The 18,332-nt window shown below is 47.1% G+C and overlaps 1 protein-coding gene, 1 long non-coding RNA gene and 2 other non-coding genes across 4 annotated transcripts; all 4 read left to right on the top strand.

Annotated features, from left to right (window-relative positions):
- Positions 1 to 116: 116 nt before the first annotated feature.
- Positions 117 to 12,532, top strand: LOC142881810 (calcium uptake protein 3, mitochondrial-like). Its single transcript, XM_076016122.1, has 7 exons — positions 117 to 128; positions 428 to 523; positions 8,313 to 8,407; positions 8,705 to 8,876; positions 10,600 to 10,708; positions 11,054 to 11,211; positions 12,434 to 12,532. Exons 1-7 carry the CDS (start codon positions 117 to 119, stop codon positions 12,530 to 12,532), a joined length of 741 nt encoding a protein of 246 aa, XP_075872237.1.
- A 1,147-nt stretch (positions 12,533 to 13,679) lies between these two features.
- Positions 13,680 to 18,278, top strand: LOC142881800 (uncharacterized). The gene is made up of 3 exons (XR_012925707.1): positions 13,680 to 13,828; positions 17,702 to 17,764; positions 17,889 to 18,278. It is a non-coding gene; the product is annotated as an uncharacterized LOC142881800 (long non-coding RNA).
- LOC142881811 (small nucleolar RNA U3) lies at positions 15,331 to 15,546 on the top strand. Its single transcript, XR_012925710.1, has one exon. It is a non-coding gene; the product is annotated as a small nucleolar RNA U3 (small nucleolar RNA).
- On the top strand, positions 17,995 to 18,210 carry LOC142881813 (small nucleolar RNA U3). The gene has a single exon (XR_012925711.1). It is a non-coding gene; the product is annotated as a small nucleolar RNA U3 (small nucleolar RNA).
- Positions 18,279 to 18,332: the final 54 nt, after the last annotated feature.

Here is an 18,332-nt window from a genome sequence, read left to right on the forward strand (position 1 = left end):
CGTGGTTTTTTGTCTGAGCCAGCAGATGGCAGGCCTGAGCACAACGAGAGTCTGTTTTCAGTCTGTTTTCTGGTGTCGTGGTTGAATATGAGTCATATATATATATATGACTAAACATGGTTGTAAGGGTAGGAAAACCAAATTCCTTTTATTGTTCTACCACTTTACACTTTCACTACTGTATTGCTGGGCAGTGAGTTGAGCTTTAACCAAGATGAAAATCCTAAATGAAGCACACTGGGCCTTCACAACATTTGTATCCTAGACATTTGTTTTTTTTTTAAGGATTTGTACTGTATCAGGTAGTAACATAGAAGCTCCACCTCCAGAGTCACTTGTTTTTTTGTTTTTTTTGGTTTTCTTGTAGAGTTTTTTCTGGCTGACCGACAGGTGGACTTGCTCCCTCCCCCCCCCCCCCTCCCCACAGGTGCTCAGAAAAGAGAGTCAGGAAGCGGTGGCGCGCAGTTACTGGGACATCCTGAGACGAGGCGCCAGCCAAGTCCTCTTTTCTGACCTGGCGGAGGTACACAGACCCCCCCTTCCCCTTCCTTCTCCACCTCCACCACCTCCATCCATCCATCCATCCATCCATCCATCCATCACCGCCTCACTCACCTCTCCGCTCTATCAAGCCAGCCACAGGATGAGAATCAGAGTGCAACTTTTCATTGGCTGCCAGTGTGGACGGTTGCAGCGAGCGCAGGAGCTTTGACACAAAACGCAAGCCAAATATTTCATATTCCTTTATACTGAGCTCCTACCAATATCATCGTCACAATACGATCTTCGTAAATCAGGCCTCAGGTGACACGCCGGTCCTTGAGGTCCTGAAGCTCCATCCTGAGGTGACTCCTCACCTGTCCAGCTGATGGTGGAACCTCCTCCGTCAGCTGCTCTTCATCCTGGACTGGCTTCATCCCGACGTCACACCTGCAGACCGACCGACTGACTCCTCATCTTTATCTTTGATTGATTTATTCATTCATTCTTTCATCTTCCTGCTTGATAGAACAGACAGCTTCTGCTCCTCCGCCTCCTCCACCAGTGGTGGTGCTTCTGCTTGTGTGTGTAGGATCCACAGAAGCACCACCAGGCCACTCCCACCTTCTTCTTTTGCTTTCTCTCACTTCCCATCAGTTTTTCCTCCCGTCGTCCAGCCGCCTCCCTGCACCCGAGCCGTCCTCCCACAGGACCAGGGTTTGGTTCTTCATGGACACCTTGATGGGTTTGATTCTTCATGGACACCTTGATGGGTTTGGTTCTTCATGGACACCTTGATGGGTTTGATTCTTCATAGACACCTTGATGGGTTTGGTTCTTCATGGACACCTTGATGGGTTTGGTTCTTCACGGACACCTTGATGGGTTTGGTTCTTCACGGACACCTTGATGGGTTTGATTCTTCATGGACACCTTGATGGGTTTGGTTCTTCATGGACATCTTGATGGGTTTGGTTCTTCACGGACATCTTGATGGGTTTGGTTCTTCATAGAAACGTTGATGGGTTTGGTTCTTCATAGACACCTTGATGGGTTTGATTCTTCATGGACACCTTGATGGGTTTGGTTCTTCACGGACACCTTGATGGGTTTGATTCTTCACGGACACCTTGATGGGTTTGGTTCTTCACGGACATCTTGATGGGTTTGGTTCTTCACAGACACCTTGATGGGTTTGATTCTTCATGGACATCTTGATGGGTTTGGTTCTTCACGGACATCTTGATGGGTTTGGTTCTTCACGGACACCTTGATGGGTTTGATTCTTCACGGACACCTTGATGGGTTTGGTTCTTCACGGACACCTTGATGGGTTTGATTCTTCACGGACACCTTGATGAGTTTGGTTCTTCTTGGACACCTTGATGGGTTTGATTCTTCATGGACAACTTGATGGGTTTGGTTCTTCATGGACATCTTGATGGGTTTGGTTCTTCACAGACACCTTGATGGGTTTGATTCTTCATGGACATCTTGATGGGTTTGGTTCTTCATGGACACCTTGATGGGTTTGGTTCTTCACGGACATCTTGATGGGTTTGGTTCTTCATGGACACCTTGATGGGTTTGGTTCTTCACGGACACCTTGATGGGTTTGGTTCTTCATGGACACCTTGATGGGTTTGATTCTTCATAGACACCTTGATGGGTTTGGTTCTTCATGGACACCTTGATGGGTTTGGTTCTTCACGGACACCTTGATGGGTTTGGTTCTTCACGGACACCTTGATGGGTTTGGTTCTTCACGGACACCTTGATGGGTTTGATTCTTCATGGACACCTTGATGGGTTTGGTTCTTCATGGACATCTTGATGGGTTTGGTTCTTCACGGACACCTTGATGGGTTTGGTTCTTCATAGAAACGTTGATGGGTTTGGTTCTTCATAGACACCTTGATGGGTTTGATTCTTCACGGACACCTTGATGGGTTTGGTTCTTCACGGACACCTTGATGGGTTTGATTCTTCACGGACACCTTGATGGGTTTGGTTCTTCACGGACACCTTGATGGGTTTGATTCTTCACGGACACCTTGATGGGTTTGGTTCTTCATGGACACCTTGATGGGTTTGGTTCTTCATGGACACCTTGATGGGTTTGGTTCTTCATGGACACCTTGATGGGTTTGGTTCTTCATGGACACCTTGATGGGTTTGGTTCTTCATGGACACCTTGATGGGTTTGGTTCTTCATGGACACCTTGATGGGTTTGGTTCTTCATGGACACCTTGATGGGTTTGGTTCTTCATGGACATCTTGATGGGTTTGGTTCTTCATGGACACCTTGATGGGTTTGGTTCTTCATGGACACCTTGATGGGTTTGGTTCTTCATGGACATCTTGATGGGTTTGGTTCTTCATGGACACCTTGATGGGTTTGGTTCTTCATGGACACCTTGATGGGTTTGGTTCTTCATGGACACCTTGATGGGTTTGGTTCTTCATGGACACCTTGATGGGCTGCTGTTGGTCCTTCATCAAAGCCACTCTGGCTCCTCCTGGATCTTCTGCTGTCACTCCACTGTTGTCCGTACAGACACAACCTGCTGTGTCTCCATCTGATGCTCCTCTATGTGTGTGTCCGTGCCTTGTTATCTGTGTGTCAGTGTGTCAGTGTGTGTATGTGTGTGTGTGTTAGTTGGTGTGGTGTTGTTCTCGCTGAACATCTCCACTGTCTCCTGATGCGGCCCACAGCAGTCCTCCTGGTATATCTGATGATGTAACATCCTACCAGTGACCATCATCATTATTGACCACCGAGGCCCTGCTGTAGACCAGCAACTCTGGTGCAGTGTTTCTTAACTGGTGGCTGGTGGCCCAGAAGAGGGTCACAGAGCTGTTTTGACTGGGTCGCAGCTTGTGGACAGTTTCCCGCCAAAAAAGGGATTTTAAATTTATTAAAAAAACAAAAAAACAAAAAAACAACAACATTTTTCAGGACTCACAGTTCAATTAAAAAATTCCCGTCATTTATTGACCAGATGTGATAGAAAGTGGGCATTTCTATTTTTGTGGAATAAATGTATGTCTTTAACTTCAGAATGAGGATAAAAGCCGCTGCTGTTGGTCCTCAGACTCCCCCAGTGAAGAACCTACTGCTCTGCTGAACCTTCACTACGGGAGCTGAGAACGGCCAATTTTGCATTTTGCAACTGGGTTTTCTCGTCGTTTCTGATCTGATTCTGATCAAAGGTTGCCAGGGCGTCGCCGCTTGAACGTGTCGGTGTCCCAGTTTTGCGCCTCGTCACCTCGAACCTCCCGCCTCTGCAAACTGAAACTGACTTAAAACAAACTCATTTATGGATTGTCCACCAATCCATTCATCTTCTGCCACTGATGGAGTTGGGTGTCGGGGGCAGCAGAGACCGCTGGACTTCCCTGACCCCAGTCACCTCCTCTAGCTCATCCAGTGGGACCACAAGGTGTTCCCAGGCCAGCTGAGAGAGACTTGGTCCCTCCAGGGTGTCCTGGCTCTTCCTCAGGGTCTCCTCCTGGTGGGTCCTGCCTGGAACACCTCTCCAGGTGACCCAGCTCCTCCTCACCTGAGCTCCTCACCTGAGCTCCTCACCCAGCTCCTCCTCACACAGAGCTCCTCACCCAGAGCTCCTCACCCTGAGCTCCTCACCCAGCTCCTCACCCAGCTCCTCCTCACACAGAGCTCCTCACCCAGACCTCCTCACCCAGCTCCTCCTCAGCCTGTCCCTCAGGGTGCTCCAACAGCCACCCTACGGAGGAAACTCCTCTCAGTCGAGTTGATCTCGTTCTTTCACCACCCAAAGCTCCTGACCAGAGGTGAGGGTGGGAACGTAGGTCCACCAGTACATCCAGAGCTTCTCCTTTCAGCTCAGCTCCTTCTTCACCACCACAGATCGGTGCAGTGAACGCATCACTGCAGACGCTGCACCGATCCACCTGTCGATCTTCTGCTCCATCTTTCCCTCACTGGTGAAGCAGAGCTGGAGATACTGGAGCTCCTCCACCTGAGGCAGCGTCTCTCCACCGACCTGGAGAGGTTTATTAATTATTTCTAATATGATGATGATGATGATGATGATGATTATTGTTGTTGTTGTTGTTGTTAGCAGCAGCAGTGCAAGGTCTAGCAGCTGCTCATCCCAGCAGTGATTCATGGCGGTGCTAGCGAGCAAGCTAGCTGGGAGTAATGACAGGCCTGCCGCTGTTGTGGAAGCGGAAGCTTGGGAGGTGTGGGGGGGTGGGGGGGGTAATGACAGAAGAGCACCGTGGGCCCTGACCTTTGATTTACACCAAGCAGCCTCTCATTCATCTGGCGGGACGTCCCGTCCCACTGGGTAGAACAGACACAGCATGACAGTGGAGGTGGGGAGGGGGGGGGGGGGGGGGGTCGGGGTACAGGGCATTTAAAGTGTTCAAGCTTTTAAAAAAAAAAAAGAGCGCAATGGACACAAGAGTTGGAAAAATGGCAACTCAAAAGTGTGAGAGAGGAATTCAGAGAGGTCAGAGGTCACAGCAGGGAGAGGGCGATCAAACCGAGCAGCAAAGTGGGTGTGGTGGAAGGGGAGGGAGGGAGGGAGGAAGGGAGGGAGGGAGGGAGGGAGTCGGGGTAGCGAACGACTGGAAGGAGGAAGCTTGTATTTAAAGCAAAGACGTGTTTACTCCACAGATTAGTCACTGTTGTCTCGGGGGGGGATGGGCCGAGTGACTGCTGGAGGGTGTGGGGGGTGGGGGTGGGAGGTGGGGAGGGGTAGAGGGGGTGGGGTGGATGGGGGGTCATGGATCAGAGGCGGGAGATGGAAGGAGTTAAAGTAACATTTGCAGAGAGGAAGAGAGGAGCTGTCAATCACAGGTGATGGTGAGTGGGGAGTGGGGGGGGGGGGCGGAGAGGGAGGGAGTTGGGGGAGGGGGGGGCGCGTTTTAGCGTTAGCACGCGGCTAATGACTGTTTTTACCGTCGTGATCAAAGTGTGTCGGAGCTGCAGACGGACAAACAGGCAAAAGCAGGTTCCAGGTGTGTGTGTGTGTGTGTGTGTGTGTGTAAGGCCTCAGTGGGCGTGGCCAGAATGACGTCCTCTCTCAAGGTGGGGCCGGGGAGGAGGGGCCGCTGACCTGGGTGGTGCCAGACACACTTCCAGGAATGCCGGGGGCTTGTCGTGGTGCGTTCAAGGTGACGTGTTTGCCAGGAAGCCGCTGGAGAAACTGGAAGGCGTGGCTTCTTAGAGCCGACGTCTTGTTGTTGTTTTTCTGATAATGACATCACACCTGCAGGACCCCAGCCCACCCCCCCCGACACTCTGAAGACTTCCCCTTCCCCTTGAGGTAACCTTGAGGTCAACCTCCAGGTTTAGATTGCGAGCTTGCAACCTCATTTTTCAGCTCGGCAGCGAGAAAAAAATGAAGCGGCAGGTGACTCGTAGCTCGCTAACGGGCCAGCTAGCTATTAGCCGCGGACCACCCTCACGTGTTGTAGCCACAGCTGCGGAGGTTCAGCCGCCAATCCCAGTTTGTCCACGTTCACCTCAAAACCAAACCAACCTCCCGCAATACCGCCGGTGTCCACAAGGGGGGGGGGGCAGTCATAGGAGAGACCGAGGAGGGGATGAGGCACCTGGACGCTGGGCGCGTCATCAAGGTCGTCGGTGAAGGTCGTCAGTCAGTGGTGTGTCAGCCGACAGATCAAAGAGGGAATCGTGCATCAGTCCCTCCAGTCGTTCGTAACCAGCGACTCAATGAAAAACAAAATGACCCCCCCCCCCCGGCTCGGCCAATCAGAGACGAGGGGGCCAGACGAGACGGCAGAGTGAATCAGAGTGAATGCTGGGAGTGGAGCTTGTGTTGGTGTTGGTGTCGGTGGTCTGGTGGGTGGGGGGAGGGGAGAGGGGCCTTTGATGTTCATGTTCCCAGAAGACATTGCTTCCCCCTTGAGGTCACCACCAATCAGCAGCATCCATGATCAAGCCACATCTCCTCAAAGGCATCTGTTTGGTCTGGAGCGTTCAAAACATCCAGCAACATTAACAGAACACACACACACACACACACACACACACACACACACACCAAAACACCAAACAAATACTTGTAACCTGAATGCAATGAGGCAGTGTTGTGTGCTTCTTTCTGTTGTTTGAGGAGGCTCTTTCTGTGCTAATGCTAATGCTAATGCTAACCTGAACGTTTCTCGTCTGACACTCTCCTCTGGAACTTCACCGGCCGTTAGGATTTTACCCTGGAGGTAGAACCACGATCGGCATCGTGGTGACCACCAGAGTGGTGATGATGATGATGATGATGATGATGATGATGATGATGATGATGAGAGTGATGGAAATGGCATAAATGCTCTTCTTATTGTTTCTTTATCTTTTTCCTGCTGCTGCTGCTGCTGTGTTTTTTCCTCCTCCCTCCTTCCAGTCACCTTTTTCTGACGGCTTCAACATTAGGGGGGGCGGGGGTACTGATTATTTTGTACGTTTTATTTTTTTCTGTCTCATGAACTTGATTGTGGTGGTGACCACAAGATACAGCAAAAATAAAAAATAAAAATAAAAATAAATCCAAAAATCTCCCCCTCTAAAACCATCAACAGCTGATTGAGTAGAATAAAAAATAAAAACACCCTCTAAAGAGGAAACAACGCATTAGAAAATAAATAACTGCAATAGAAATACAATGAAATGAAAGCCAGCGGGTGTTTCCACGGCGGAAAAAGGTGGAGTCGGCTCACACGCTCCACATTCACCTCACTATGTGGGCTCGCTTTCCCCTCTCTGCTGTGATTGGTCGCTGCTGTGATTGGACGCCGTGCCTTGTCGCTTCAGCGCAGCATCTGCACACCCGTGCGTGGAGGTCGCAAGGCGCAGCGGCCTCAAAGCGTCTGTGCGTGTTGCAGCTCACTGTCTCTCATACCTCTATATATGTGTGTGTGTGTGTGTGTGTGTGTGTGTGTGTGTGTGTGCGTGCGCGTGCATGCGCGCGTGACTTTGTCTCCCACGTCCTCTCTCTCATTCCTCCCGTCAGCTGGCTCATTCCCCCCACCCCAACCTGTTGCTGTTGGTGTTAGTGGTTGGGGGGGGGGGGGGGGCTGCTTGGGGCGTTGGTGTGTGTTTCACGCTGCTGCTGCTGCTGAAAAAAAGCCCAAACACCCTCCTGACATCTTTATTAATACTCCTGCATTCATCCCACAGTGGTGAAATCGACATAATTACGGCAACAAAACACTGCAAAGACGGGAACAATTGTATCAGTGAAAGAGAAACGAAGGAATGAAATAAAACACTGATAGAGTGAGAAAGGAAGAGAACGTTCGTAGAGCGTCGTATAGAAATGTTGTGATCCCCTCTCCAGAAGGCTGCTTGAAGATGAGATGAGGAGGAACGTCCCATCTCTTCTTCTGTCTTCTGTCCAACCCTGCGCTGCTTCCTGCTTCCTGCTGCCTGCTTCCTGCTACCTGCTGCCTGCTTCCTGCTTCCTGCTGCCTGCTTCCTGCTGCCTGCTTCTTGCTTCCTGCTGCCTGCTTCCTGCTGTCTGCTTCCTGCTGCCTGGACGGCTGCTTCTCCTTGTTGCTTTCCTGATGGCTGCTGACTGTTTGTCCCACCCCAGCGGCTGTTGATCGTTTTTGCTCTTCGCTGCTGATTTGCCCGCCGCACTGAGAACACCCCCCCCCCCCCCCGGCACCCTGGAGACTGACCAGCTGTGACCATCTCTTCTTCTTCTCCTCCTTCTTCTTCTCCTTCTCCTCCTCCTTCTTCTTCTCCTCCTCCTCCTTCTTCTTCTTCCTCTCCTCCTTTTTCTTCCTCTTCTTCTTCTTCTCCTCCTCATCTGCTGACCTGCAGCGGATGGATGAGAACATCACCATCGACACCACCCTGCTGGTCCACTTCTTTGGGAAGAAGGGGAAGGCTGAGCTGACCTTTGACGACTTCTACAGGTACTGAATGAGGAAGGACCGCTAACGCTAAGGCTAACACAAATCAAGATTTTGCGATAAGCTAATCTCTGTTTTAGCCTTGCATGAGGTCAACGTGCCAGCTTGTGATGATGTCAACCTCAAGTGGTAGAGTGAGTGGAACATTGACGCGGAATTCCAACGTCAACTCCGAACAAAAAAAAAGAAGAAATTCCAGAGTGCAAAGAATGAGCGTGCGGCGGGGGGGAGACCGTCGGCCTCTATGGGGTTTGGATGGGAGACGCCGTTGTGAGTGTTTGTGTGGTGGGTTTGACTCAGGTTCATGGACAACATCCAGACGGAGGTGCTGGAGATCGAGTTCCTCACCTACTCCAAGGGCATGACCACCATCAGCGAGGAGGACTTTGCCAAGATCCTGCTGCGCTTCACCAACGTGGAGAACATCAGCGCCTACCTGGAGAACGTCCGCCAGTGCATCCCGGACGACAAGGTGCAGTCTTCAGTCGGCTTCGGGGGAGAATCCTCAGGTTCTGGCCCGGGACCCTGAGCTGAGGAGGCAGCGGAGGGGTGGCGGCGGGGGCGGGGGCAGGCGTGGAAGAGGAGTGATGATGAAAAACTGAACTCTGCCTTGAGGTCTTTTCATCCTTTTAGAGCTAATGTGCAGAAATGTTGAACGGCAGCAGGCCTGCAGAATAAACTCTGCTGTGAGCATTCGGCTGAGGTGAGCTGACCTCCAGCTGACCTCCAGCTGAGGTGAGCTGACCTCCAGCTGACCTCCAGCTGAAGTGAGCTGACCTCCAGCTGACCTCCAGCTGTGACAGTTTGTCCCTGGTCTCAGAGCTGCGCTCCTATTGGCCGTCACCTGCGGGACGGATTTCAACTGGACTGCGCTTCCTGAATTCCTCCCTCCGTCTTCCTTCCTGCGGCCGCGTGGCGTCGCCTCACTTTACCTCGCCTCGTTTGTCGACACCGAATGAAAAACAGGGGGCGCTCTGCTTGAGTCTGTCTTTTTTTTTTTTTTTTTAATTGTTTTGAAGCAGCGAGATTTCACCTGTTGAACACGCAGTTCTGAAGCCACGCCACTCTCTCTATCTCTCTGTCTCTCTCTCCCTCTCTCTCTCTCTCTCTCTCTCTCTGGTGCCGCCCTGCTGTCCGCTATGATGCTGTGGATGAAGCAGGAGGTTGGTCGCTGCACAATGGCGTTATTAACATGTCGTCACATTCGCTCATTTGCCTTTTTATTTAAAGGTCCAATGTGTAAAATTTGACCCAATTTATGATTTTGCATTGGCAACAAGCTCAAAATACATCCCATAAATACGTTCATAGAAATGTATACTCGCAGTACAATAAAAAATAATTCGGTTTTCCAAATTTTAGTTTACCCTTTGTGTTCAAAGTATTTATGCAGAGTTTTGATTCAGTATATTCAAACATTTCCTGAACGGCATGCCATAATACATACATATACGTATGTATGTATATATGTATATACATACATACATACATACATATATACATATACGTATATATGTATGTATGTATGTATGTACATACATACATACATATATACATACATACATATACGTATATATGTATATATGTACATATGTATTTATGTATATACATATATATACATATACATATATATGTATATATATTATGTATATATGTATGTATATGTATATATGTATGTATGTATATACATATATACATCATATATCGTTAGTCTTGCTTGCAGTTTTTTTCAGTCAGTTGAAGAAGAAGGTGCACGAGCTATCCAGGTGTTTTTGTGTGCGTAAGGCTGCCGTAGTTCACTGGCAAGCTCAGATGGAGATGAAGGGGGGGTCGTGGGGGGTGCGAAAGGTTGTTGCCATCTCCAGTGTGACCACTTGATGTCACTGTTTCTTCTTCAAAATCTCCAAATTGTGCACACTGGGCCTTTAAGGGAGCATGTGGCTGTGGCAGACCCACTCTGATGTTCTTTATATGAGTTCATTCACTCTGTCCACACACACACACACACACACACAATCACACACACACACACACACACACACACACACACACACACACACACACACACCTCTGTAGCTCTTCAGCTGGCTGCAGGCTGCGCTGGAATAATTGTGACTATATTCTAGCGTTGTTGATTCTGCAGCGTTCTCTGCGGCACCCCGCTGTGCCTCGGTGTTCCTCTGATTGTTCTCCAGGGCATCACCTTCGACGAGTTCAGGTCCTTCTTCCAGTTCCTCAACAACCTGGAGGACTTTGCCATCGCCATGCAGATGTACAACTTTGCATCCCGCTCCATCGGACAAGGTGGGCAGAGTGTGGCCACACACACACACCCTCTCTCTCCCTCTCTCTCCCTGTCTCCCTCCCTCTCTCTCTCTCTCTCTCTCTCTCTCCCTCTCCCTGTCTCCCTCCCTCTCTCTCTCCCTCCCTGTCTCTCCCTCTCCCTCTCTCCCTCCCTCTCCCTCTCTCTCTCTCCCTGTCTCTCTGCTAAATTCCTAAAGAACTAAGAATACAAAAAAAAAACAAAACTGTTGCACAAAGAAGGAATTGAAAGAAGTATTGCGTTCCAAAACACAAACAAAGATATTGCACCTCAGATTGAATGCAGCATTAACTGCAGGACTGTTGGCCTCTGCTCCCTGACGGCAGATGAGTTTGCCCGGGCCGTGTACGTGGCCACGGGCCTGAAGCTGACGCGACACCTCGTCCACACCATCTTCAAGATCTTCGACGTAGATCACGACGACCAGCTGTCCTACAAGGAGTTCATCGGCATCATGAAGGACCGGCTGCACCGAGGAGCCCGGGTGAGGAAGCCACGCCCTCAGGACACCTGGAGGGTCAGAGAGAGAGAGAGAGAGAGAGAGAGAGAGAGAGAAGGAGCTGAACCCGAGGAAGGTTTTCAAAGGTCCAGTGTGGAAATATTTGGAGACTTTGAAGAAGAAACGGCGACATCGAGTGGTTGCACTTTAGATTGCAGCGTCTTTCGCTCGCTGTGTCTCTCCTGAGCTTGCCAGTGAACTACAGTGGCCCTGCACACCCAAACCTGGATATGCGGCCCACCTTCTTCTTTGTCTTCTTCTTGGTTGTTTTTTTTTTGTTTTTTTTGATGACGCCCCCTAGTGTTCAGCCTAAATACCAAACGCTATGCTGTCAGACAGCTGGATTGTCCACACCAGGCTTCCTTAGAAACATGCTGGTGCAAGATGAGTGGAACTGAGTGGAAGCAAGACCCTCTAAACGATCTGAACCATTTGAATGGTGGGAAAACCAATGAACATTTTTATTGTACTGCAAGTATACACTTTTATTCATGTATTTACGGGCAGTATATTAATATTTTACGATGTTAAAAAAAATCATTCACCAAGCCAAATGTTACACACTGGACCTCCAACAGCTGGGAGATTTTTTTCCAAGGGTTTATTTTTTTTTCCCCATGGGGTGATACTGCCCTCTACTGGTAGGTTAGGATTCAGTTCACTGCCCACTGCGCTGCAACACGCATGATGTCCTGCAGGAAAATACTAACACCACCCTGCACACCCACCACACTGCAGAGCAGCTTCCAGACACTGCGTCTAAACCTTCGTCTTCTTCTTCTTCTTCTTCTTCTTCTTCTTCTTCTTCTTCTCACACTACTGACTCTTTCCTCTTCTCTCTTCTCTCCTCTCTTCAACACACACACACACACACACACCTCTGTGACACTCAAACCTTCTTCTCTCTTGTTCCCATTTCCCCTCTTATTACTACATTTTCCATCTCAAACTTTCTTTCTTTCTTTTTAAATACCCCCCCTCCCCTCCCCCCTCTTTGCTTTGGCACGTCACCTGACCCCCGCACGCAGGGCTATAAATCTATGGAGCGCGCCACCTCGTTTAGATCCTGCCTGAAGAAGGAGCTGGCGAGCAGATAAGTACCAAGGATACAATAAGATTAAAGCGAGAGGAGGTGCTCCAGATGCTCCAGATGTTCCAGGTTCTCACCTGCTGCTGCTGCTGTTTGTGTGTTTGCGTGCTCCACCAGGTGAAGAGCCGGCACCGCTTGTCCTTCGCCAGCTGCGTTCGCTCCGGGACCGGACGACAGGTGCGCCGACTGTGGAGGCGATACACGGAGGATCCCTGAAGAGGGGGGGGGCTAGGGGGGGTTGGACAGGCTTGGAAAAGGCACAGAAACAAACAACTTGTTTGCATTACGACTCCACCGAGTGTGAGTGCTGTGAACATCAGCGGAAGGAATCCCATTAGCGACATTCTGAGTAGCATGCAGAAAACGCAAAGGGTGATGCAGTTATTTATTATTGAATATATATATTCATAAATTCACATTTAAATGTTCGCACCCCCTCTGCATGCTCAAAGAATTCCTTTATTTTTATCCATACAAAGTAGAGCCGTTAGCAATGAGACGTTGGTATTTTATACACCATATATATATATAATATAGAATCTCATATTCCTACAACCCTATCGCTGCACTTGGCATGTCTTTAGATGCATCAACATATATTTTTTGACATGTTAAGGAACATTATAAGGCCCCCGATGGGTAACTTTTATCTTGATTGCACGCGTATGACCTGCGCATAGCAGCTAACATCTGTGTCGCAAGGTCTTTGCATCCCGAGGGGTTTTCACGGACCACTCTGTGACCTCGGGTGACCTGTACTGTCCATTCAGAGTGACCGCAATTAATGAAGATAATCAAGTTGTGAGCGCATGTCTGTGTTTGTGACCTCCCTGCAACCCCAGTCGCAGGCTCTCCACTCCCTCATTTGTAGGTCTGTGTGTATGACTATGAAGTGTTTGATCCCTCCCTCCTCCTGTCCCTTCCTCCTCCTCCTCCCGTCCCTGCCTGAGCGTCACTGACCTGGAGGAAATACCAGCCGTCAGCGCCGCTTCCATTTTAATTGTAAAAAAAAGAAAAAAGAAATGTGGAAATAAATATGTGCGTTGTGTTGACGTCACGTCTGCAATCTGATGTTGTTTTATTCATCCATGTGGTATTGAGTCTTGGGTTTTGTGTTATGAGTAAAGTAGAAGGTGACGCCTGAAATTTAGTCATCCGAGTTTTTGCCGCTTTGGTTTTTAACGACACGGTGTCCCCCACCGTCAAATATTACTGTGCTTCAAGCAGTATTGCACAGTAACTAGATAGATACTGATCACACCTCACCTCTCGTCAGCTTCTTGACCTGAACGGCGCAGTACTTTAGTGCCACTGTGCCCTAACCCGCATGCGCAACACGGTTACACAAGCCAATTAGACGTCTGCGCAAGAAAATATGCGCAACTGGCTTTGTTGTCACGGCTAAAGTGCCTTGTAGTTTTATTTTTATTTTTTTAATTACTGATTTTGTCTGCGGCCAAGAAAGTTTCAAAGAAAACATCCAACTTGGGACTCCGGAGATGTGACCAACAGGTAAGCTAATTGACTCGGTAGCCGTTTAGCTAATAAGTGAATTGCCATGGGAGCTGTGTGCAGCTAACTAGCTAAACTAGCTAATGGACGCTGTAACTTGTGAAGCTAAAGTAGACGGTGGTTCGTGGTCAAGTCTGTTACTGCAAGTTGTGTTTCGGAGAACGTTCATCTCGCGGGAGCGCTCACCCCCCCACTGACGTCACGACTTAACCAACTGTTAAGTAAACACTTTGAGGCGAGGGTTTGCCGCCCCTTCACTTTTTAGACAGCAACCAACTTTATGAGAAGTGAATGCGTTCAAAGCAACAAAAAAGTAAAGTGAAAAGCGATTCTATTTCGTTTCCCCATTGAGTACAATGACTACCGTAATACCTGGTGTACACGGAGCAAGCAAAAAGCGAGTGCCTGCTGGCTCGACCGCTTTTGTCGAACTGTCGCTTGGCTTGACCGCAGCGTAATGACGGAGTCCCTGTTGGTTTGTGGCTGCAAGTTGTGACAGAATGTCCGAGTTGAACGAGGAGCAGGTGTCTTTTTTCCGAACACGTAACCGGAACATTTTAAAAATGAAACTTGGAAGACGAAAAGTTGTTTTTGAGTGGGACGATGATGTAGTTGCAGTTTTGCAGGCGTCCAGCAGGCGGGACTGTCGTATAAGGGAAAAAAAAACAACAACAAAAAAAATTAGAAAACTTTGGGGTCTTCAAATGCAGGACCAGAGCCGCAGGTCTGAATGTCTGGGCCTGCAGACAAACCGTAGAAGAAAGCGATTGCTTTAAAATAATAATAATAATAATAATAATAATAATAATAATAATAATAATAATAATAATAATAATTTTATATATGTGTGTACTTGTTTGGGCGGGTCTGGGGCCGCGATATTTATATGCTTTTATTTTTTTTAAGAACCTGAGGAGATTTTTTTTCTTAACACTAAACTATTTTGGAATAGAAATGAGATCACGTGTCCTCAATTGATGACGCAATGACAAAGCGGCCCAGTATTGAAATACGTATCAGTTTCCTCGCAATGACAAGCGGAACTTTTGTTCCGGTGTTCAGTTCCCCTCCGGATCATGAGTAACCACGCACCGTTCCGAAAGCATCGTGAACATTTATAATTTACCGATTAATATTGGACGCATCGCACTGAAAATAAAAATAAATAATATGAATTCTATGTAGTCGAGGTCTCCTCACGAAGATTCCCTTCTGAAATCCACCCAGTGTGTAAGATTAAGGGACGTTTTAAGTCACGTATTTGTGTCGCCGGCAATGCATTGTGGGTAATACATGTTAAAGTGTTAGTATGAGCACTAACGCCGTTTTAAGGACACATAAAAATCCGCCCAAACAGCGGTCATGTTGTCGTACATGTTGCGGACTTTAACGCCACCGAAGATTGTGTGAGACAGTGACGGGACACTGTGACAGAGGGGGACACCGTGACAGAGGAGCGGCTGCCGGCATGGTAAGATCCCGCTGTGGACGCGTAGGAAGTTAAGACTATACTTTTAGGGATCATTTCTATAGTTTCTGACTGAGAAATGTGTTTCCAAATGAGTTTGGTCTCGCTACCCACGATGATGAGTTGTGATGTTCTCTTCTGAGCGTGAAGCGGACGCAGTTTAATGATTCACATCATACGGACTGCGTCATTGATGATCGTTCTGGGCCCCCTAGTGGAGTCCTGAGGAGGAGAACATGAACAGAGTGGTGGTGATTCATGTTAAATGTAAAGTAGTGGTCAGCGATCCTGGTGATCTTCTTATCAATCTGATACTCAGTAAAAATTCAGACTGGTATCAGCTATGCCGATTCTTTATATTGTAATATAACATACTAACCCGTAAAGATTCCTCTCTATATGTGTGTTAGTGATGTGCGATATCGCTGGTTTTCATTTTGATCCAATACCTAAAGGTAATATCGCTCATACCAATAATTTATTTTTAATTTTTTTAAACTTATTTTTAAAAAAAAAAGTTTTTTTGTTTAATAGCTTCACAATGACACTAAAACACAGACAAGCTTTCTTATTCTAAAAATGATAGCAGTTATCTGATATATCTCATCTAAATGATGTAAGGAGAAGTCACTTAACAAAACCACGATTAGGCCATTTATTTCACCGACATGTATTTTTAATTATACTATTTATTTGTGTGTGTGTAAATATATATGTATATGTATATATATATATATATATATACATATATATACATTAGGCCTGGGCGATATGGCAAATTTTTTTATCACGATATGTTTTCTTATATTGCTCGATGTCGATAATTATCACGATATGATTTTTTTAATTTTTTTAATTTTTTATTTTATTTTAAATCAATAATAGTTTTAATATTAGTATTCTCCTTGGACCGCAAAGAAACCAGAAGGATTATTTTTATATATTTATTGTTAGAATGTATGACAATACAAAACATTCAACAACAACCCGACAGAACCAAGACATTTGTATTATTTTTTTACATCTTAGATGTACTGAAATAAAATAACTTAAATGTTGAGGATTATATGCCTTGTTTTTAACATCTCTTAAACATTTTAGAGGTAGTGTACTGAACTGATTAAATAAAATAAAAACAAAAATAAAAAGAGGTACAGACAGACAGTACAATATTGCACGTCACTGCTCTGGTTATGTTTCTGTACCGCGTCGATTTTTTTCATGTAGCTGCTTTAAAGGCTGACTGTATTGTTGTTTGATGAGCAACTGTTTGCTTAGCGCTGTCACTAGCTAGGCTACTACTACTAGCGGGAGTATCATGCGGCACACTCCCAGCAGTGCGTTGTTTTTAGCATTACCTGCGGGGAGGCTAGCATGAAAACGTAAACTCTGGCTTTCATACCATTCTTTATCGTGGTACTTGTTGAGATGTTGAAAGAGGTTCGTGGTGTTTCCCGTTTTGCTTGGGACTGTTCTCCGACGTAATTTGCACTTAGCGTTAGCCTGTACTTTGTCGGACCTGAGGTAGCCGAACCAATTCCAAATCACAGATCTGGTATTGCCTTTCTTTGCCACTATTTCATCCTGCTGGACGTTTTCAGATTCCTCCTCACCCTTGGTATCAGGGGTACAGTTCTCAGGCACATTTTGGACAGTTTCTTCACTTCCCTCGACTTCTGATTGCTCCTCGCTACTCATTTCTACATGTTCCTATAACTAGATTTAGCGGACGGCTGTGTGTGTCTCCCATCTGAGTTGTTGTGAGTGAGAGGAGGCGGGTGGAGGGAAGGAAGCACGCCGTTGTTTCTCTGCTGGGATTGGCTGTTCATTTAGCACGCGCTTGTTTCTCTCCTCTCCGGATTGGTTGGGTTATCGAAATAACAGCTCATGCATTTATCATCGTTATCGTGGAGTTTTTAATCGCGATTATTATTGTAATCGATTTATCGCCCAGGCCTAATATACATATACATATATATATATATATATATATAAATATATATATACATATACATATATATAAATATATATACATATGTATATATAAATATATATATACACACACACACACACACATATAAAACATAATAAAATACTACACTACTACTACTACTACTACTACTACTGATAATAATCATAGTAAAAGTAATGAAAACTGTGTAACTTAAGAGACCACAGGAAGAGACAGCAACAAGAGTTGAGTGTAGTTGATGGACACACAGGAGCAGCATTTGTGTGATTATTGCTCCACAGAACATCAGCTGCTCCTCGTCTTCTTCACCCAGTGCTTCACAGTATCAGACATTATGGGATGTCAAACCAGCTGATGTGTGGAGTCTCAGTCATTCCAGCTGCTGTCATAACACAATCTTCTCGTTCTCCTCATCACGTCTCTCTTCATGTAGGAGGTCCTCTTGCTCCTGGGCCACATGTCTACGGCAGCCCACGTGGCCCAGTAGCTGCTAGAGGTTTGTGATTTCACTCGCACGTCGCATCATGAAGTTTTGACGTCACTGAACTGGGAGCCACGCCCACTCAGTGACGTTTTGATATCAGGCTCCCTCCACGATGTATCAAGCACTCCTCCGTCAGGTCCGTCAGCGTCACTCGCAGGGCATTGTGGGTATTGTGTGGGGACACCGTGACAGAGAGTGTCAGCTGGGAGAACAAGTGACTGCTGTGGACAGTGGGGGGGGTTAAGACTATACTTTTAGGGATCATTTCTATAGTTTCTGACTGAGAAGTGTGTTTCCAAATGAGTTTGGTCTCGCTACCCACGATGATGAGTTGTGATGTTCTCTTCTGAGCGTGAAGCGGGCGCAGTTTAATGATTCACTTCATACGGACTGCGTCATTGATGATCGTTCTGGGCCCCCTGGTGGAGTACAGAGGAGGAGAACATGAACAGAGTGGTTGCTTTTTTAATGTTAAAGTCAAATGTCAGTTATTATTTCCTGAGTCTGCAACGTAGTCACTGTTGAGTCTAATAAATGTAAAAACATGCTAGTTGTAAGTTTATTAAGGCTGTCAGTAAAT

The sequence above is a fragment of the Nelusetta ayraudi genome, unplaced genomic scaffold (genome assembly GCF_046127955.1).
Source record: "Nelusetta ayraudi isolate G7.1 ecotype Tasmania unplaced genomic scaffold, CSIRO-AGI_Nayr_v1 ptg000218l, whole genome shotgun sequence".
Classification (NCBI taxonomy): domain Eukaryota; kingdom Metazoa; phylum Chordata; class Actinopteri; order Tetraodontiformes; family Monacanthidae; genus Nelusetta; species Nelusetta ayraudi.

Excerpts from the sequence above, each read along its gene's own strand:
- LOC142881810 (XM_076016122.1), top strand. Across the intron at positions 524-8,312 it reads TCTTTTCTGACCTGGCGGAG|CGGATGGATGAGAACATCAC; the intron begins GTACACAGACCC and ends GCTGACCTGCAG. Across the intron at positions 8,877-10,599 it reads AGTGCATCCCGGACGACAAG|GGCATCACCTTCGACGAGTT; the intron begins GTGCAGTCTTCA and ends ATTGTTCTCCAG.